This window comes from Hippocampus comes, unplaced genomic scaffold, assembly GCF_001891065.2.
Source record: "Hippocampus comes isolate QL1 unplaced genomic scaffold, H_comes_QL1_v1.1 scaffold322, whole genome shotgun sequence".
NCBI lineage: Eukaryota > Metazoa > Chordata > Actinopteri > Syngnathiformes > Syngnathidae > Hippocampus > Hippocampus comes.
In genome coordinates this window covers 60,749-82,901 of record NW_017805137.1, presented here as the reverse complement: position 1 = coordinate 82,901, position 22,153 = coordinate 60,749, and the positions used below count along the sequence as shown (strand labels likewise).

General features: G+C 42.3%; 1 protein-coding gene across 3 annotated transcripts in view; it reads left to right on the top strand.

Annotated features, from left to right (window-relative positions):
- The first annotated feature begins 8,950 nt into the window (after positions 1-8,950).
- The window catches only part of odad2 (outer dynein arm docking complex subunit 2), a 29,023-nt gene continuing 15,820 nt past the window's right edge, over positions 8,951-22,153 (top strand). Inside the window, exons 1-12 of one of the 3 annotated variants that reach the window (XM_019866889.1) lie at positions 8,951-9,068; positions 9,929-10,144; positions 10,336-10,496; positions 10,854-11,031; positions 11,159-11,265; positions 11,676-11,812; positions 12,612-12,728; positions 16,063-16,148; positions 16,732-16,842; positions 17,057-17,210; positions 21,475-21,621; positions 21,859-22,068. In XM_019866889.1, coding sequence (XP_019722448.1) covers positions 9,933-10,144; positions 10,336-10,496; positions 10,854-11,031; positions 11,159-11,265; positions 11,676-11,812; positions 12,612-12,728; positions 16,063-16,148; positions 16,732-16,842; positions 17,057-17,210; positions 21,475-21,621; positions 21,859-22,068 — 1,620 coding nt within the window. In that variant the 5' untranslated portion in view covers positions 8,951-9,068; positions 9,929-9,932. Of the gene's footprint in view, positions 9,069-9,101; positions 9,368-9,928; positions 10,145-10,335; positions 10,497-10,853; positions 11,032-11,158; positions 11,266-11,675; positions 11,813-12,611; positions 12,729-16,062; positions 16,149-16,731; positions 16,843-17,056; positions 17,211-21,474; positions 21,622-21,858; positions 22,069-22,153 lie in introns of those variants that run through there. The other 2 variants (XM_019866890.1, XM_019866888.1) reach the window with 2 other exon arrangements.

Below are 22,153 nucleotides of genomic sequence, written 5' to 3'. Positions count from 1 at the left end.
TTTCTCAATTGGTTGTCCTTGGGGTGCCACTCAAGTAGCACTTTACCTAGTTTGAATTTTTAGAGAAACCCCACGAGGTCCGTCTTTCAGCTGCCCCACAGAGGCTTAGTCAAAAATGCACATTTAGGTAAACAGAGCTGACACCATTCATCTTGTAAATGGCAGTGCTGGAAAGAAGTACAGTAAATTCCTGTCTCTCTTTTCGCAGATGGGCCATCTGCATTCAATTTGAACAATATCAGAAAGATTTTGCTTCTCAATTAAATACTGTACGTTGTATTGTGGGCCATCTAAGTGTTTTTTTTTTTTGGTTTTTTTTTTGGTAGGATCCTTGAATCAATACAAGATGCAAGAAGCAGTCATAAAAGCTCTTGAATTGTCCACCAGAGTATACAGCAGGCCCCTGTTTGATGAAGTTCCAAAAAAATCCCCCTGACCCCACCACTCGTCAGTCGACCAGCTCAGGTTGTCTAACCTTCACATTTCCCCTTTTCTGCAGTGCTCACTTTGATGGCTGGGTGGAGTGTGGAGAGGGCCTGAATTTGGTCAACTCGGTGAAGAGGAAGTTGCAAAGAAGGTCAGGAAAAGGTAAAAACCCTCACCCATGCCGGGTGATTTATCCCATTTATCCCTCACTCTCTATATTTGTCTCTATTGTTTTTTCCCACACCCTGTTTTCTGAATTGTGATAACAGAGCAGGAGACCTGTTGTTATCTTATATCCACATAAACTCTTACACTCGTCCCAGTTTGGGTCGTGGGTGAGTTGGAGTCTATCCCAGCTGTCTTTCGATGACAGACAGGGTACAGCCTTGAGGGCCATCAGGCAATTGCAATCGAGCGTTGACAAACAACCAGTGACACTCGCACTCAGTCTGAACTGAAAATCTGGGGCATGTGGGTGACGTGTAAACTCCACACATGAAGGCTGGAGTCGAGAAGCATCTAATGAGCAGCATCTGACAAGGCTTCATCCAAGGTGATGACACTGCCTTTTGTCATGTCATCAGTTCGCTCCGTTAGAGACCCCTCCACCACCCCCACCCCCATGGTTAACTAAGTGATGAGTGTATTGCCTCACCTCAAATGAAGTGGACAGGAGTACATGTTTGCAGATTAAATTTACTCAACGCGGAGGAAGAAAGTCAAAGAACGAGGCAACGATGTAGAATAACCTGCTGCAAAAACACTGATGCCTTAATAATTCTTAATAGACTCCCATGAAAGTTTGCTCGCTGCGACGACAGATTTGAGATAACAAATCTCAGTCTTCCTCTTTATTATTCTCTGCGTTATTCCCAAAACGCAAGCTGGCGTGTGAGTGAAGCTCAGCAATGGCTTCTCCAGCTCAGGCACGGATACTCGAGTTCATCAAATCAAAGAGCAGTGCCTGCCCATTTCTCTGTTCATTCCAAAGACTCGAATAGTCCAACATAATGCCTTCTGTATTTGAAGATTTATGTTAAGTAAAGCTAAACCTTAGTTGCAGATGCTGGAGTTTTATGTTACCTGTTTTATATTGCAGCACAGTCTCATGAATCGCTCTTTTGTGCCACTTTGGGTTCTTTATTTTTGTGTTTCTACATTATTGCAACATCTGAACCTATTGTTCAAGTGATGATGAGAGATATGAGCGGTGCTGAAGGAGAAACGTGGGCTGAGTATCAAGGGCAGGTTAAGTTTTGATAAGGTTCATGTGCTAAAACTGTAATATCACTGGAGTGTAAAGTATATCTGCTGCTGCATATGGCCATTCTTTTAAAATTTTTGTCTTGCATTTTACTACATTTGCATTTTTTTAAAATGACATTGCAACTTTTTCTTTAAATGGACAAAACAGCATATTTAAAAAAAAAAACTGGCTCTGAGGTGATTCTGTTGAAGGTCTGTCTTCTCTGAGTACTAAAGAAGTACTAAATAAGATATGTTAATGCATTTTCCCCACAATTTAAAACAGTTCCATATCAATAAATTCACCAAGCAATGAAGTACATGCAGTTTATTAGAAACTAATTATGTGGGGGTGGCCAGGGGCGTGGCCAGAGAATGACAGGGGTGGCTATGGCCGCCCCTGGCCACCATGTAACTCCGCCCTTGGTCAAAGCCAGTTCAATTAATGTGCATACTTTTAAGTGACCTTGTTACATCTGCAGGTCGGAAACTTAGTCCGAGGGCTTTCAAATCAACGTTCGCCGCAGACGATAGAATGATGACTCGCTTCATTGGTTTTGAAAAGCTCTCACTATGATAGGTTTCCGTCAGGGCTTCCATTGGATCATCTTTGCGCAACTTCGAATCCAACACATGCGAATGTAAGTAGCAAAACATTGTTTCTCCATCATTGAGCCATACGCCATACAAATGGAATGTAGTTGTATGTCCAGCAGGGCTATGAAAGTCCAGCAGCCAGTGTCCCTGCTGACCCAGTGGCTAATGGCAGTAAGTGGATTCCAAGAAGGCCCGGGTCACTGCTTGCTCATATTTAGTCCACTAAAGTTACCTCCATGTGGCAGCGGCGACACCACGGGGAATAGAGTGCTGGGCCTCAGGTTAACCAGGTAGCCAATTTATTCACAGATGGAGTTGATGGCGGTCAACCAAAAAATGAGAATAATTCCGTTGTTTTGGAATTTCAAGTGCAAATTAAAGTACCACGTCTGTGGGCAATGTTGAATGTTTTAGAATTAGCTTGTGGATAACTACACTACTGCACGGCTTACAGTGATCAATTCCAATTCTACAATTTTATTCTACGGTCCCATGAGGAAATCAAATAATCGTGCTTTTTGCTGCAATTCTTGGCCCTCATCAAATATAATTTATTTACCTTCATGGAAATAAGTTCATTTTTCCAAGTCTATGAGTCGCATCATCCAATAGCCTCGCCTTCGATAGTAAATTAGCTTCACTGTCCTGGATTTAAAGTAAATGCCACTGTAGTCATGCAGGTTGGGGTCCATCAAATTAAATTGGAAAAAATATTCTAAAAGTCATACAAACACCTCGTATAAGACATCACAAAGATCTCCCACAACATCTGCTGAGGTCTTGTAAATCTTCAGCATGTCTTGTGTGACTGGTCATCGAAAGGTTTAACTGCACATTTGTTTTTGTTTTGGTGAGGTTGTTTTTGTTTATATTTTACCACCACATGGGTGGCACTAAATGGAAAAATGGAGGCAATGACCATCAAACCGTCAACAGAAGTCACTGTAACTTAGTTAATGTCATCGTGTACGGGTATCCTTTTTAAAAAATCTTAAGCCTCATTACTCACGTATTAAGAAACAATTGTAAAATGTTTCATGCTGGTGGGATCTGCACTCTGGAACTAATTATTTATGCTTTCATTATTTCCAATGGAGAAGAAATTGTTTTGAAATCTGAACAAATCAGAGGCTGACAAGTCCTGGAACGGATTGCGGTTGACCACAAAGGTTCCGTAAGAATGAGTATATGAGATATAGAAGGGATTTCGAGAATTTGTAATCAAACGACAGCTCCCTTCTTTCATCAATTAAATTATGAATATATTTTGTTAAAAGAATAGTTAAATAATGTGCTGAAGCCCTGGAGGGATATAGTGTTTATCTTCGAGAGAGGCTTTGTACGTGTAGGTGCCACTTTATTTTTGGCATGTTCTGGGAAACGTCTTGACACGTTAGGTGGAGGAGCTCCTGGAAAATCAGAATCAACGCCATAGGGGGGCTGACAAGGGCTGGAACCTGACCATGACAGTGGCAGATGTATCCTTTAGACCTGGCCTCCCCAAGACCTGGTCCATGAACCTACATACCCCACAAACCATGTTTTGACACCCTGTCAGTCTTGTTTTTTTCCGTTTTTTTTTTTTTTTTTTTTAAATGTAGTAGTGTTGGGGTGGGTCTTCATATGAGGAGGAGCGCAAGGTGGCTGCACATGTGTAAACTTGCTGTGGCTGTTTATGTTTCTAATCAAGCACTAGTTGAGCCATGATAGCCTGCATTTCCCACCTGGGATATGTGATGGGAACCCATGTGATTTCGGGGAAAGAACAAAACAAACAAAATCAAGAGGAGAACTATTCCATTTGGGCCGCACGACTCACTTTGCAAAGAACGATGATCAAGAAGTGACCTGATTTTTTTTTTTCCCCGACTGCGACAAGTCCCCTTACAAGATGATGCAGTTGAGAAAAGCAAAGGTCACATTGGGATGGCGTTATATTACGTATTGACCGGACAGAAGTCTACCCAGATCGGACACGGCGGATAGAGGACAGATCTGCGAAAATGTCTACGCAACACATTAAACTGTCAATGTGGCTGTGGCTCACAAGACAGAAACCATGCGGCGGGGCCCAAGACAAACAAACTCTAAAGTGGTTCACCTTTGCCAACGAATAACAGTTAGCTTAACACTCAAGGGTGATGACTTTGGGATATCTCAAGTGTTTGAGGAAATGCAGTACAAGGTCACGAAGAAATAGTGGCTAATAGCGATGCATCTGACAAGCAATGTGCCAGGAAACGAGATGCGGTGGGGCTTTTTCGTCAAAATGGCCAAACGTGAGTTCTCCCCGTGAGCAGTCATTCGTCGCCTGCGGCTCGTACGGTATGTTAGCAGGTGTGGGTGTGAGGGGGATGGGGGGGGGGGTTGCAGTGTGACGGCCCAGAAAGCTGTTTGATTTTGGCTCTCGACACAAAGATCCTAATGAGTGATGAGCCGCCGGGGCCGCTTCACAGCCAGATCGAGGCCGAGAGAAAGGATCATCTCTGAACTGGATCCATCTGAGCAGAGGGAAATGCCCACAGGTCCAAAGTCTGCTCGGCTGTCTGGCACAGTTTCAACTCTGTCGTCCTCCAGGGAGGAACCCGCCTCAAAGCCGGACCAAAAGCTTCTCCCTGTGCAGCGGGTCTCACACGCAGGCTGCAGACAGACTGATTAGTCTGCCGGGTTTTATAATTAGACGGCATTGTTAGCCTTGGAACGGCACAGATGTTGCTCTGGCTAGTAGAAAGAAGCCTGTTGAGAAATACATTTCTCAAATTCATACACGTCAAGGAAGGATATTATTTAACAGTTGTCATTTTATATAGGGTCGCTACTGTTTGGGCCTTTTTGTCATTTGTCCGAGCCTGTCGACACCGACTTTTTTTCATCCATGCGCAAGCTGCACTGAAAACCATATTCTTGGAAACATCTGAGTTTTGAGAGAGAAGATTTTCCTCAAATGTTTTTACCAACCAGGCTCCTTTGGATGATACCGCAGCGTCCATCTCTTGAGACAGTTTTTCTTTCATACATGTCACTCTCCGGTCATCTTAATGGCTTTGAGTTTTGCTAGCTTATAGTTGAGGAGGCAGTACAGTACAGTATATTTGAGTGTGACTACACACACAGGATATATCTTTGATTTTATTTGATTATTGTTGCGTCTTTTATGACTTTCTTCAAGCTTCTGGTTGGCTGCAATAACTTATAATGGGAGATTATTCCACACAGGGCTAAAAAAAAAATGGTGTATTTAAAAAAATGATTTTCTTTCATTTCCAGTTGTGGGCTCACCATGACATCTTTGTGTGCCTTTCAGGAGGGTGTGTCATCATTTCCAAGAAGTCGTGTTCCTCCGTGCTTTTCTTGTTTTATCGGAATGGCAGCACAGATGTTGGCGCTGCACCAACATCAAGGTATCAAGCAGCACCTCCTCAAATGACGGACACGGCCAGCACCAACCTCCTCCTCAATCTGTCTCTTAGCCAGTCGCAACCGCGCCGTCTTCCTATCTCCACTTTTTTGCATTATTTTCCACTCTCCACCTATCTTCCATGAAATGCACCCATGTGCTTGTTCACTTGTTTTCACTCCCAATTCCGAAAGCAAGGCCACTGTTCTCCATTCTGCCCCCCGCCCCCCAGCACCCCTTGCTCCTTGCTCTTGCTTTGCCCACTCCTTTCCCACCCCAACTCCACCTTCATCCCCTGACAGGGGAGTGAGGAACAAAAGAGCTCCTGATGTCTTCCCAGAGAGAGGTTAAAATGCAAAAGTCACATTTTGTTAGAGCTCCCTGGATTTAAGCGGGTGAGGCACTGCCAAATGTGGAAAGTCTCTCAGTCTACCCCCCCCCCCCAAAAAAAAAAATAATTACGCTGGTGGAGGTGAAGCAAGGGAGACAGATGAGCTAAAGGGTGAAGGAAGGAGGAAAGCAACATGGGGAAAAGATGGTTTTTGCGGTTTTTTTTGAAGGTGCTAAATGTTTGAAAAAGTAGAACCAGCTGTTATCTCAGGGCGAGGAGGAGTGGGAGCTGAGGCTACGTCATACATTTAATAGACTGAATCAAGTGTTGTGGACGCCTTATCTGGTAGATAAATGTCTTTCTCACATAGGTCAGACAAAAGACGTTAGGAAAAAAGTTTTAAGGGCCATGTTGGAAAAAAATATTTATTTTAACATTTATTAAAAAAAAATCGGAATCAGTCCTTTGCTGGCAAATCATTGGTGGCAAAACTTGAATGCGGTTATGTTGATCAACACTATTCTTAAATGTGACTCCTTTCCATTTCAGCATGACCTCCAAACATAATTACATCATGCTTCCTTTGTAAAAATAGAAAACGTCTACTCATGCAAAATCAGCAATGTAGTGCTTTGATGCAACAAGGCAACTGAAATAAGCGTTTCATGCCGTACACAGACATTGTCATTGGTTTTCCTCGATGGTTCCATATTCATATATCTTGCCTCTCCTCTATTTTTGACAGGCTTCCATGCACTCCAAAGAAAGCACTGGCAGTATATGATTGTAATTTGAAATACATCCACTACACTGTATTTGAAAGCCACAATTGCCGGTTCATACGCACGAGAGCCTCAAGCTCGTATATTCTTAAAAAAAAAAAAAAAAAGAATATAAATTTAGCAATATCATGTTATATCTAGAGACTCGTTTTGCCCGAATATAGCGGTTGTTCTAATTCAACCTTTGTTTGTTGATGTGACTATGATGTCACCACCAAACCAGTGAATCCCACTCGCCATCTATTGTGTCATGCACATGTTGCCCAAAACAGGGGAACTTCAGACAAACATTTTTTGACTAGGAGCACAGTAAACCCGATCTTTGCATCACTGCCAAGAGTCCCGCTTCTGCTAGTATGAAGCTGGCAACTTTCTGGTTAGCCGAAGTGAGCAGTGTGACACTGACTGAAATTCATGCTCCTTTCATCCCTTCACCCTGCCGTGTGTCAGTCCTGATTTCTTTTTGCATCCTCGCAACATTCTGTTTCCACCAGAATTGTTCCCGCCTTTTTATGTGTCGAGCAGAAGTGTGTCAGCGATAAAAAAAAAAAAAAAACATTTTAAGATTTCCCTCTTGACTTTTAAACAGCGACCTCAGCTTCAGAAGCTCGAGTGGGGGCCTTCTGCTTATTCCAAAGCTTGAAATTAAAGGTGACCGAGCGTTCTTCATCGCGGCACCGTGACTGAGAAAAAAACCTGCTCATGGAGATAAGGCATGCAAAATCGCTGACATCTGTTAAATCGCTTCATAAAACTCACTTTTACAGACTGCTTTTTTTTATGTGATGTCATCTTCTCCAAAGCGTTCCACTTTCTGCCACTATGCAGCAACTTTGCACGGTCATCGACGAGTTGCGGACACAGGCCACGATAAGCAACCAGATAAACTCAAGGCAAAGGAGATGTGTTGCACCGCATGAGGCAAATAGCGGCCATACCTGTTTTTCTCACCTTTTGGCTTCATCAAAAGATTTGCTTTGACTTCCCACTCCAGACATTTGTATACAATACCTTGAATTTTTTTTTTTCCATTTTACTTCCCCATTTTTGTTTTAAACAAGTCATTATGTTATGTTGTCAACCGAAATACGGCTAAAACACATCTATCATTTTAAGAAGACAGTCTAACAGCTTGCAACGTGCTCTTTACCTTCCCACAGGGAGGGAAACAGTAGTCGGCGCACATCCTCTTGAGCTTACGGGTATGTTTATTCTGAGTGTTAATGGCCTGTGGTGGAAGTTTGTGAGCGAATACAATCATGACATTCCCGAGCGGGGAGGCTCGTGTCTTCCGTGTGTTCCCGTGCCGTTTAATCAAGGACCGAATGCGTAAACTTTGCAGAGCAGTTTTGTTTATTATGGTGAATTAAGCTTTGAGTTTAAAAACATCCAAGGTGCTTCAGACGAAGAGAAAAATCTGTTTGCCTTTGTAAAAGATCAAGGAAGGGGAAGCGTTTCATTTCATCTTTGAAGAACACCAAGTGGGCGCAATTAATCAGCGATTGTCATGCTTTTTCTTCATTTTTTTCCCCTTAGTTGTACATGGGCATCAAGTTTAGGATTTCTACTTCACAAGTGAACAAAATAAAGCAGTTTTGAAGTTATGCCTGAATATATGATTGTCATCACCAAATCCAACTTGAAATGTTACAAATTGTATTCATCCAGTTTTATGCAGTGGCTTCCTCCCACATTCCCAAAACATGCATATGAGGCCAAATGAGAACTCACATGCTTGGTTAGTTGCATATACAGTGCATGTTGAATCAGAAATATATATTTTTTTCTGGTATGAAACTATATGGGTCATTTTTTTTTAAAGAAACGTTTACTTGATAAAAATGGTGGACATCTGCAGAAATTGGAACAGCTGAAGTGTATGTTCTGAATTCAAAAATATGAGAAGCACTGTTGTGATTGTCGGGCAATAACGTGACGATTTTACTGTGAATCTTCATGCTTAGATGAACTTTTGTGTGTTTCTAAATAATTTGGGCACATATGAGGGACAATTCAGACTTTTTCTCGAACCTGTTCGATTGTACACGATTACCTAACGTTGCCTACTGAACAGGCGTCATTAGTTCTCCAAAATGTAATGGAAAAGAGAGTCTTTTATGATGTCGGATGAAGTCACACACGTCGACTCCGGGTTTCAGCTGCGCAACTTTACTGAACAGTGCGGTAAGGCCGTCGTCAGTAACCATGGCAACTAGACTTCAACAGGAAGCGTGCTGTCTTGACGGCTTTCAAACTCCAGAGCGGCGATAGACGCTGACTGCAAGTCAAGGTATGTTTGCACATCCTCTATTGCGTTCCTAGCACTTAATGCATGCGAGATGTCGGGGACGAACTTTGCACGCCACACGGCGAAGCGGTTGAGTTTGAAAACTGCACGTGCAGAGCTGAAAGACGAACGCTTTAAAATGTAGACCTTTTGGGGAACATGTGCCATTAGCTGTTGTGCAAAGATTTTTGAACAAACCGGTCTCGTAATAACGCGACAACCAATATGCTTCATTATCTATCATGCCTTCCGTTTTTGTTTCGATGTCTCTTAGCAGCCAGAGGGGGCATCTTGTTGGCGAGGTACTTGAAAAGCATCGGCTATAATTACATAGACAGCCAGCGGTGACAAATAGCAGGCAAGTTTGCAGATGAGTACATTTGTAACCCATCAATGAGTAAAAGTGCGCTCATCTATGTTTGTAGTTGTATTTTGCATGATGTACACTGCAGCATTCAAGCTGCTGTTTTGTCGTGATTTCCGGTTCCAGTTCCTGTTGAATCGTATAGCTGAAAGCAGTTGAGTTGAACTCGTATGCTACTTTTCTCAATGCAGTACAAATAGAACCCGTTGGCAGCGTTGTAAAGCCCCTTTCCCATGTGTGAGCATGTCTGTCTCACTGCTCTGACGATTGACTGTAGGTCCAATTGCATTGGTGGGATGCAATAAGAGCGAATACAACCTCGACTCTGTAAGCTAGAGGGAACGGCAAAACTACTTGACAGAAAATTACCTAATGACAACAGATGGAAAATCCTTTTTCAATACCGGCCCATGTGGCTGTGTATTTCTGGTCAAACTGAAGCTCTTTTTTTATTCATTTATGTATTTATTTGACTATTTCTGTGTCTGTTGTAGTCCAGCGTCATGGGTACGTTACTGACCAAGGTGGCCAAGTGGTCCTCAGAAGACAAACTGGATTCCACGGCACTGAATAGTCTGCTGCTGAAAGATATTATGCTCTTTGTGGAGGACTTCAGTGCCCTGCATCCGCACGAGGCTGAGATCTTGTTTGAGGAGCCGCTGCAGTGGAATAGCACTTTGGTGGCATCTGACTTCGAAGCGGATTATGACATTAAGTCAGTCCAACCCTGCGCTTTCACTCTTATCATGTGTCTGTCCAAGATGTCCTGTCACTCTCGTTTGTTTATGTATTTGAACATGGCTTGCCTCGAAGTGGAACTCTTATTTTTATGATTATTTTGGTATCAAAAGATGTGGCCAACTGTCAGAAATTGATACTCAAACACTCTGCACTTTGTCACTTCAGCGAATCAGGCGAGGTCGAGTCCCAGGAAAAAGATGAGAACGGCTGTCCAACTTTAGAGCTCTCTCCTCCCAATATTTCTGTCCGTAACTTCAACCAGCTCTCCAATCTCATGAATATGGAAAATGACAAGAGACTGCAAGAGGTTCAGGCGTGCATTGAAGGTAAGTGCTTCGATCATTTGGTGGGGTTTGAATCCCATCTGCATTTAAAATCGTTCAACCAGCAACATGGCATTTCAAACCATGGCCTCATACTTGCTGTTCTCCCATGCAGGTGTGAGTGGGTGCAGTATTTATCGTGCCGATTCGATTGATTGCGAGCTCAAGGCTTTTCCAGAAATACAGTGTGCACCCTGCCTATTTCAAACCATGGCCTCATACTTGCTGTTCTCCCTTGCCGGTGTGAGTGGGTATTTATAGTGCCGATTCGATTGATTGCAAGCTCAAGGCTTTTCCAGAAATACAGTGTGCGCCCTGCCTTTGAGTCCAAATATGTCATCCTTTTCCCTTTCCGCTCAGAAAACAGAACGCCTTTGGTGAAGATTCTTGGCGAAAGCTATGCCAACATGCAAAAAGCTGTTAAGATTGACAAAGGAGAAGGACACAAGCAAGACTCTGACATCAAAATGAAGCTTCTCCGTCTTTTACTAGATATGGGCAAACAGACTGTTCGCAAGCTCCTCAAAGAAATATCAGAGTGGGTGTTTGCTTCTTCTCGACACCCCCCTGCCCCCCAACCTAGTCACATCATCAATACTAGATCATCATTTCACCAAGTTTTAAAATGAGGCACCAAACTTGTTTTTCTTTTCTATATTTTTCAGAAAGTTCCGGCTTAATCCCGCCTTTGTGGACCAAGAAGTGGAATATTTGCAGGGTTTTTGCGGTTCGGGGGAGAATAGGGTGTTAAAGTCGGTTCAATACACATCAGGTTTGAATGATATCCATATTACACTGGGTTGCATTTGCTCTCAATACAAATACCAAATATTGTACACCAAGGTGTCCAAACTAAGGCCCCGGGCCATTTGCCGCCCGCCATCCATTATGTTACGTCCAAGTGCATTTGCTCTCAATACAAATACCAAATATTGTACGCCATGGTGTCCAAACTAAGGCCCGGAGGCCATTTGCGGCCCCCCATCCATTATGTTATGTCCCAAGTGTTTGTACAAAAATGTGACATTCGCTTCTCCCATGGGTTTGTTTCTCAAACATCTTAGTTGCCATCCCAAAAGTATCTTAAATCATGACATGACTCGTCGGTATGGCTCAGTCAGTTTGCTCAGTCTTGTTGAAATGCGGCATACGCCTCTCTTTGCAACCTTTGTCTCTTCTCAGACTATGAATATCCAAACGGATGTCGCGCCCCTCTATGGAGGCAGATCGAAGGTGAGATGTGTTACCTCGTGATTGAGCCTTATGACACGGAGACGCTCTACATCACCTGCAGCAGTGCCGGAGTTTTTCTCAATTTGGTAAGACTGGCGAGATGATGCAAATGTGATGGGATTCAAACGGCGGCTGTAAATATGAATGATCGTTGACATTCTTTGTACATTCTCAGAGCGAAGTGTATCCGGTAACACGGTTGAAGTTCAATATGTGATGTATTTGATTGTGAGTCCAGGTAACTTCCTGTGTGTATCATCCTTATCCATATTCACACGCTTCACACCAAATGTGGACAAATCTGATGTTTTTGACAGATTCCAATACTTGACAAGTTGCTACCACATTTATCTGTCATGATTTTTTTGTTTGTTTTTGCACCAGTGTAGCGTTAGACAAGATGGGCTTCTATGATACAGAAATGAGGTCATTTCGGCATACGATCAGGAAACCGAAAGGTTTCCATACACCAAACACTGGCTCCCTTCAAATCTGTTTTCATTCATTTTAAACGTTAATTTGCACGCTTGCTGCAACGTTGACTCTTTCACCGACTTTGCTGACAAGATGGAGGTTTCCTGTCTCTGTTTCTTCACCTGGAAATATTTGAGTCAAAGTGGAGGGGCTGGGGTGCAGAAACTACAGCCTGGCACCGAACGGGTGACATTGATGTAAATGAAACCTCAAAATACGGTAGTGTCCTAGACCTAATTTAGCGGTTAACATGGCTTTACACTTCCCTTCGGAGGCTGCCCGGAGATTTTCTGAGCTTTCTTGGCCTCTGCGCTACTCACCGGCTGGCATGTGGGTTGCATTAGGATTGTGGTTTCTTCCGAATTAATGAAAGTTCTTTTTTTTTTTTTTTTTTACTATGTGCTCACGCAGGGTGTCAAGGATGAGGGAGACGATGGCGCCTACAAGCAAGCCAGTGAGGTGTTCAAGAACGTGGTTACTCTGCTGAAGAACAAATCACAACTCTTTGCTGAGAACTTGACCTCACAGGTACAGTGGAAAATGTGGACCGGATGAACCACCGAGGTCATGTTCATGTCATTTTCATCATTTACGCCAGCGCAGAGTCACAAGTCATCAAATAAGAATGTGTGCAAATGCCAGTTTGCGAATGATCACTCTTGTTTAACATGAGCTGAAAACGGACCAGTGACTGAGGTATGACAAGATGCTCCCTCTCATTTCTCCTCTCACAAGTCCACACGTATCCCTGCTATGATTTATTTTACTTTGGGATGTGAAAAATGGTTCATTTTTCAGCTCATAATGTGCTATTCTCAGATAGACCACGATCCCTCACCATGTGAAGAAAAGTAGCGTTCCATTTTTTTAGTTTCACGAAAGAAGGTGACCAGGCACTTGGTAGAGCATCAGACAAGGTGGAGTTCACCGGGATGAGAGGCAGGGCGCACACTCGCTGGACTGGTTGCCAGCCAATGACAGACAAACGACATTTTTGAAAAGAAAAATCTGTCAAGGGGGTCATATAAAAAAAATGTAAATTCTGAAAACTGACACTTTATTGGAGATAGGGCTCTGTCTGAGTTTGTTCTGGTAAATGCATCGCTTTTTTTACATTTCAATATATGCTCTGGGTCTTTGTCTGAGTGCAAAATGAAATTCCTCTTCAGCTTCAGCTTTTTAGCAGACAGCGAAAGGTTCTGAGCCAAAATTGTCTGGTATTTGGAACTGTTCGCGAGTTCCTCCACCTTGACTGAAGCTCAGGATGGAGTTGAAGAAAAAGAACGGCGAATAATAATAATAATGCCGTTGCAATCATTATCGTTCTTATTATTTTGCTAGGGTCAGGTGTGGCATTTTTGACATCGTTCTTAACATCATCAAAGAAAAAATCCACTACCCCTTCCCTGCGAGATCTCACAAGTCAATGATGGCGTTTTATCCTCCGAACAAGGTCCTCCTCTATAGAGCAAAGATTTTGCTCACTGATGCTGTGTGACTCACATGTCGTGTAAACAGTGCGCGTTGTGTAATTAGTGTCTGTGCTGCACAGTGAGCTAGTGTCTGCTTGGCAGTATGTCCGAGTAGATTTGATCCAACATCAAACAGATTTGTACGCATGCACACGTACACTCACAATGAGGCAAGCTTCCAGACGTTCAAATCGGCGTTATTTATTCAGTAGTACTGCTTCCTGCTTTAGTAATTTGATGATGTAACAAATTGCCTCAATATTCAACACCAGCTCCAGTCAACAGTCTGTTAATCATTTGAGGATGTTTTTTTTTTTTTTTTTTTCTTTCCTCTTGATTTTCACTTGTACTTTGTTTTGTTGGAAAATGTGCCATCATCGCAAAGTCCCTCATTGTGTTTGCACCGGTGACGCGTGCCAATTGTGAGTGCAGGTCTGCTTTCTCTCTTAACACGTGTAAAGATAATTCCAATCTTGGGGTGAGTCTGTGACTCGTATGGTTATTTAAGGCCACATTATTATTTGACCGTCATCGAAGGTTATATTCACGCTTTGGCCCGCGTTTAAATGGGCTCCGAACCAGACCCAAAAAAAAAAAGGTCCGCTTTTGTCCGAACCAAACAAGCCTTACAGATTGTTAATCATATAGTTGCTGCACTAATTTCCTGAAGATGACAGTAATACGTGATTGATAAGGTTTGATGGACTAACTTGGAGATGATATACCAGCATTGTCGCATTTTGATTCTTGGCCGGTCAGGAAAGCTCTATTGTGGGTGCAATGACATAAATAAATAAGATAGAGCATATTTTTGTTAAACAAAAATGGGACCCCCCCCCCCCCCCCACAAAACAAAACAAAATTTTTTTTTTTAAAAAAAAAAGGGGCCCCCCCCCCCCCCCAAATAACAGAATGACATATTTTTGTTTGCCTCAATGTTTCTGGGCGGGCTACAGGAGAATGAGGTAAGCCTGGGAAAAGACATAACAGTCACAGCACTCTCGAGGTAAGTTTTTGGGAGCCAAGAATTCCATTGTGACTCAATCCGTGAATAGAAAAATTAAATTCCCCTATCTTGACTTTAATCCTGATTTGTACAAAAATGGATGCAAGGACAGACAGACGCAGAAGATAACTTGACTTGAAATGAACTGAGCAGAATGAGAGGAAGCACATTTTCCTTCTACATTCACTGTTTTGGATTCATTTTGACATCCCAGCAAGACTGGAAATTGGGCATGCTGTGTATTTGCAAGCGAAAAAAAAAAAAAATCTCAAAATTAATACCAACTGTTGGATGCTGGACTCTGAGGTAGGAAAGACACCGACAGTTGTTTTCTGTTAAAGGCAGTCAGGGGCCCGCGATTTACAACCGTGCTGAATTTGCACCAGTAATTGTGATCAAGTCACTCAAAAAAAAGTAACAAAAAGTGTCAATGACCAAACTTCACCTGCTAATAATGTACAGGTTGACTCTTCCGGGTGTCAGTCCTGCTTCATTTGGCCTACGCCTCTGAGCTCCTTGTGTTGGTTTACTTGCAGTAAGTTGCTGGTAATGGTGCTTTTTATTGAGGCATGTCAAAGAAATCTGAGCGTTCCCTTCTGCGCGAGCACATGGACTTTGTCCATTACACGTATAATGGAATTAAAGGAGGTCAATTAGTATGAATAAAGTCAGACTGCGGGTCTGCGGTTGCTTGGATTGACTTGAATATTTCCAATAGCCGCTCACTTTATGTTGAAGTAAAAACAAGTCTTTGGAAAAGTGATTGGCCATGCTTGGCTCCAGCTTGTACGCGGACGTAGTCCGCTGAAATACATCTTCCTTTTTTTTTTTTTTCCTCAGTCCTTTTAAAATGTGAAGCCGCTAACAAGCATTGACAGTCGGCGCTATTTCTGCAATGCAGGTGTCTGTGATTAAAACTCTGCCGCCTGCAAACGATTCAACAATTCACATGTGTCCGATTGGCATCCATGCATGTGGATTGAAAGATGATTTATTTTGTTTTAAATCCAGACCCTCCAAACTGAACAAGAAATAATGGAAAAACGATGACACAAAGCCATGACTCTTGTCCGTGTCCCGGTTTTTGTGTGCACTGAAACAATAAACAGCTCACTCACAAAATATTCTACTTTGGCAAGTGTCTTCGTGTATTACAGAGTAAAAGGGGCTTTAAATTTACCTGCCGTGCTTGATGGTTCAAAACTTTTTTGACCGTCTTACACAATAAGACCCAACTCGTGTACTTCTAAGAAACTGAATCTTGTTGCGCAGATGTGAGAAATAAGCAGTTTCCAAAAGAGGAATGGCAAGCAAGCTAAAATATCGATTCAACTGAAAAATTTATTTGACTTGTTTCTTTTTTTTTTTTTTTTTTAATGTTCAGGGTCCTCTGCGCACACCAAAATTAGTGGATGCCCAGACACAACTGTCCCTAAAAAGGATAAACAAGAGTGCCACGCCTTCTCAACGGTAGGATCTCTCTTTGTCCCCAGCTGTGCACAAAATGGGAACTGTGCATGAAGAAAACGTTATGAATGCTTCCTGTTTGTTGTCGGAATCACCTTTGTTGAAAATACCGTGCGAGTTTGAGAAGAAAGTGATGCTTGAGCTATTTACCCGATATGGTTTAAGGGCAAGTGGAACGACCCGCGATCACGCAGTCATCAAGACTAATAAATGTAGTCGCAGCGTGGAAAGCCTTTCTGCCCAATTTCAGATGTGACCCCGCAGAAAGTAACACCATGTTGTATTTGACCCCAAACTAGTTGATTTAAAAACAGTTTGATGGTACGCCGGCTTGAAATAATGAATGCGCTCTCTCATTGCCATGGCAACCCTGCATCACCTATTTTGGTGGACAAAAACATGGCATGAACCTAGTCGTGTGTGTGTGTGTGTGTGTGTGTGTGTGTGTGTGTGTGTGTGTGTGTGTGTGTGTGTGTGTGTTTCTACATATGCTACCCTCAATTGTTGATGTGTGAATCAGTGCAGATGATGAATGATTTTCAAATTCCAACTTGGCATGATGAATTTTTATTTTGTGTCTTGACAGTGAAGAAGACAAAACATCTGAATTTGACGACACGCAAAAGGGAGCCAGGAGCAAGAATATTTCGCACTTCTCGGAGTCCTCATACGCTGAACAACTGTCCTCGATGAAACTGTGATTGTCCCTTTTTTTTTTTTGTTTTTCCTTCAGCATGAGCCGTAACCTGAAACAGGTGTACACTTGTTTGTTCAAAAACAGAAATCCTTCATCCTACATCCATATACATTTTTCTTGCTGTCATTATGAGAAGCTTCCCAACCTTAGAATAAGGTCTTTAGGAGACAAAATGTCATATATTCTTATTCCCCCCCCCCTTTTTTTTTTTCAGAAAGTCCCAATTACAACCAGGCGAGGTTTTCAGTGAGACTTCATCTGAGAGCGATCAGAGTTATGAGGAAGAAGAGCAGCCGGCGCGCCGTCAACGAAACACAGATTATCCCTCGGAATACTGGCAGATCCAGAAACTGGTCAAGTACCTTCGGGTAGGGGAACGTCACACCGCGCGTGATTTGACCCTCACTTTGAAATGGAAAGCTGTTGCCCCCCCCGAACGCACATCCAAACACACTTGACGGGAAACAGAAGATCTGGTCTTTTTTTTTTTTTTTTTTTCTGTCACCAGCGCAACGACTTTAATGGCGGCCCAAGTTAGCGTTCTCGGCTCATTTGCGAATCATATGTAGCCACAGTGCTGCATTAGAACCCACAGAGCTATAGGAAGATTATAGAAAGTGAACATCCTTTCCTATAATCCAACCTGTCGCAGTCATCCCAAACTGCAGATCAGGAAAGAAAGAAAGACAGAGCGAGTGTAGATTAAAGGCGACGCTTCTTTCAGATTGAAGTGGTTGGCTGCGCTCGCGGATTCCTGGTTTGTGAGACAGGGCCTTTCGGTTGCCTCTGCGAGCCAAAGCAGAGGGGAAAGAGCTGTCTGACGGCACCAGCTGTAGGCCGTGTTTTGCCCACACCGCAGCAGTATAAAAATGAAGCGTGCCCGTGACAAGTCTGACAGGGCATCTGGTGAATATTAATGTGTCAAAGAGGAAAGGAAAAGGAAAAGGGACAAAAAAACGCGGCTCACCCAGACTGCACTATTTATCCGGCGAGATTGTCCATCCTCAATCAGCGGATACGATCTCCTGCTTATTTGGGGGAGAATACAAAGACCGCGTGGATCGTCTCGTCTCGGAATCTAGTTTTGAAAAACTCTTTTCAATCAGTAGTGCACAGTGAGACGGTTTGATTGCCTCGAATCCAACCAAAAAGCGTCTTTGATGGAAAACATGACTCAAAAGTTTAAAAAAAAAAAAAAAAAAATATATATATATATATATATATATATATATATATATATATATATATATAAAACTCAAGTGACCTCATGAGGTACTCCCGCATAATGTCACAAATTCAAAAGTTGGATCCGATTGTGCCGAAAGAAATCATAACATACAACTTCACCGCGTTCCAAATAACGATGAAAATGTTTTGCTCTGATTCGCTTAAACGGTTCATTCGAAAGACAGTCAACCTCCAAGCAATTCAAGTCATCAAATGAGAGATTATCATGCAAATGTTTTGGAACATGCACCCCAGTGACAATATATGTAATTAAAAAAAAATTCAAATTAGCAGTTTGAGAACAATGAGGACACAAAAGACAAGGCAGTGCAACCTAACAATCTCGTCATGAATCAACACTAACGACAAGCCAAAGTCAACGAGACGTGTGTTACGCAGATGGCGATCTGGAGAATGAGGTCAAATGTTGGGATAAGGCAGACGGGACTCCACCATTTGCCTTTTAAGGAACGGACAACAGGGCTATTGTGAATCAAACAGCAAAAGGAGAAAAGACATTCCTCGACGAGCAGATTTATTCAGAGTAGCTCGGCATCGTTTCATTGTCATCGGTTGCATAGTTTTTGCCAAAAGTGCACGTGATTCTTTTGCGTAATAGGTGGATCAGATGAACATCAAAAGAGGCGGGCCACGCGGAGGGGCGAACATCTTCTCGGCAGGGAGTCTCCGAAAGCTTTGATGGTCATTGCTTTCAAAGAAAAGAAACCGATGGACGAATCCACTAGATTGGCAACACTTGAATGTCACATAATCTCAATCCTATGCCAGTCGTCACGGTAACGAAACCCGCACTCGCTATTTGGATGAGACAGGACCATGTCTCAAGACGGTCCGATGTGAGTTGGAGTGTGACAATTGAAGGTTCAGGTGTACTGCGATTCTTGCAGACATCTTTTCCAGGTACCTTTTTGAAATCATTTCAAAAGTGCAGTATTTTGTTTGTCTCCTGCAGTCTGAGACGCAGCATAATACATAGCAACTACTATGACGATCATAATAAGAATCATTTTTAAAAAATGATTGTACAATTAGACCAAATATTTGGTATTTTTGTATCTGAGCAAATATGTGTCACATAATGAGGGGAAATGCCCACTCTAAAAGGAGGCAGTAACTTGCAAGCAACGGTGGGGGGCGCGGGGGGTGTCAATGAAATGAAAGGAGGGAATTCAGTCAGGGGAAAAAGGAATGAGAAAACTCTTAGCGGGTTTGTGTATTTTATACTTTTCAGCTGTATTTAGGTGTCAGGGCTTTTGTGTGTGTGTGTGTGTGTGTGTGTGTGTGTGTGATCCTGTGTCAACAAGCTTCTGCACAGCAGGAACCAACACATCCCAGCTATCTATCTGTCTTCAAACCACACCACACAGTTATTTATGGGCTTTGTCCAGTACTCATTTTTATAATATCATTACCATCCGACGCTGAAACTTACCGTGAGCCAAGTTAAATATCTGTTTTATTTTAGGGAGATTTTTATCCCCCTGCATTATAGACAGATGTTTGTCCTCGTGAAGTTGAAATACTTTCTTTGAAGCCACACACTGATGCTCTTGTTTTGCTTTGGTTTGGTGAATGCAATTTATGCCGGATCATTTGCCCACATCAAATGTTTTTGGGTTGTTGTTGTTGTTTCGGTTGGTTGTGTATTGTTTTTTAATTTTTTTTTTTTTTTTTTGAGCAACCACACAATAATGCCTGCCTAACCGTTTTTTTTTTTTTTTTTTTTCTGCAAATCCCAGCATTTGAAGTCAGGAGTCTTTTGGTATATTTGTTTTGTTGGGGGGGTACCTGTATTAGGTACACATGAATTGCCCCACAGGGAGATTCAAAATTTCTGAATCGGAATGATTTATGAGTATTTGAGTTGAAATTGCCAAAGGTGTGATACATTGCAATTCACCACAATGCATGTGATCAATTTTATATTTATTTTTCTTCTGCTGTTTGGGATGGGTATCATGATTCATTCGTCGATTCAATGATTGCTAAGAATTATGATCATTGCACGTAATTGAGTGGCGATTAATCACGCCTTGAAGTAATTGAGAGAAAATACAGAGCCTCACTTTTTACATTGACGTATATTTATTGTCTGTCCTTTTATTTCGGCGCAGATACCGAGTAGTGGAATAATAACGAGAATTTTTGTGGCAGGTCTTATTCTAAGGACGCTCTTGTTCTTCCAAATTTTCTATAAACAAGTTTGGCTTTGTGTATGCACTGTCAAAAGCGCTCATGTCAAACAAAATTCCAAATCCAGATTGCGTATTTGGAACCAATGAGCACTTTTGGAAATGTTCATGCTTTATAAAATCAACTTCTAATTCATTATGCTTATGTAGGGATCCACATGTTTTTCATTTTTCTTTCTCCGTACATGTTAGTCTTGCGCTCGCAAACCTGCTTGACGCGTTGCATGTACACAGTCTGTTTTATTTGAACAAGTGATCATTACAAATGATGCGCCAAGTGTACAACTACAATGAAGGACTTGTGAGTTGTGAAAGGACATAAACTGACTTAATCCCACAAAAAAAAACAACCTTTTTTTCCTTTTCTTTCTTTTTTATGAATTATGGTTTCACCATCCGCATGAAATGACATATGACACTCACTATCCATCCTCAACTAAGATATTATGGAGCCATGCAGTGCGAGGAGAATATATACATGTATGAAAAGTCAAGCTTAAAGTCTGCAGAGAGACAAATAGTTAACGTTAACACTCTCTTCTACAGGCTACAACCGCACGTGTTCTATTTTAAATTGGGGATTGTTTCATTTCAATCTATAATCACGGCAGAGAAAAAAAAAGGCTCCCGCTCCCCTCCTCGCCCGCGTTTTGCTGAACGTTTCAGTTCAAACGTGGCTGTTCGCTTGGGTACAGGTTTAAAATAAATGAGAGTGTTTAGCAAACTGTCAAAACATATTTGTCATTTGCAATGCCAGATCCACATTAGTTTGGGAGGTTTGAGTGCTAATAGTGTTCTTTCTTTCTTGGAGCAGTACCTAATGGCTTCTGGTCTTGGCACTCGAGCCGGAGCGCAGCCCCTGTGTGAGCAAATAATTTATTTCCATCAGCTCCCGCCACAAAACTAAATAGCGAACAGGCCGTGGCATTAAAACATCCTAGTTGGGGTTGTTATGAGGGATACTAGAGAGGAAAGGTGAGGATTTCTCAAAAGGCAGGACTACCAACTCAGGTTTGTTTTGTTTTTTTTTCCTCCAAATGTTATTTGTTGCTCATATTTTCTTTTTGTTTTTCAGTTTATGTGTCCAAATTCTGGGTCTGCACCCTTCTGAGACTGTATTTAAAGGCTGATAAGTGACATTGTGCAAGACATCTTGTCATCCTCCAATTTATAATTGGAATTATAATTCCAGGCAGGCGACCAGACAGCCACTTTGCTGACTCTGTATGCCTTGATGGACTATGACCTGACGCACGAGACGTATCATTTGGCCATGCAGGATTCAGGTGGCCTCAAAGTCCTCACTAACATTCTCCATTTGGACGAAGTTAATCTTCAAGTGAGTCCTTTTGTCAAGACTTTGGATGGCCTGCGGACAAGCTCGGGGCCCAATATTGTGCTGCCAATTTGGATTGCGTATACAAGTGACACGAAAGAGCTTGGTCCGGTGCCTTACCTTCATTAAAGTCATGGCTAAACAATTATCCTCTAGTATAGCTTTTACAAATGTCAGTACTTCTTCAATTGCTTTTATTTTTTCCCTAAAACATTTTTTTGGTGTGTGTGATTTGAGTAGCTTGGATCTCTGCAAATCCTCCGAGACATCAGCCACAATGCCCAAACCCGCCGGGCCATCGTTGACAACGGAGGCTTACGAAGCATCGTGAATGTCCTGGACTCGCGAAACAAAGACGTGAAGGCCTTAGCTGCCGAGACCATCGCTAATCTAACCAGCTTCCGCAGGGCAAGGAGAACTGTTCGAAAGTACAACGGGATTAGTAAACTCGTAAGTACTTGTCAAACAAAAGCATATCGATCATTGAACGCCATTGTATTGAACACAAAGTCAAAAGGAATTTCCGATGCATGCG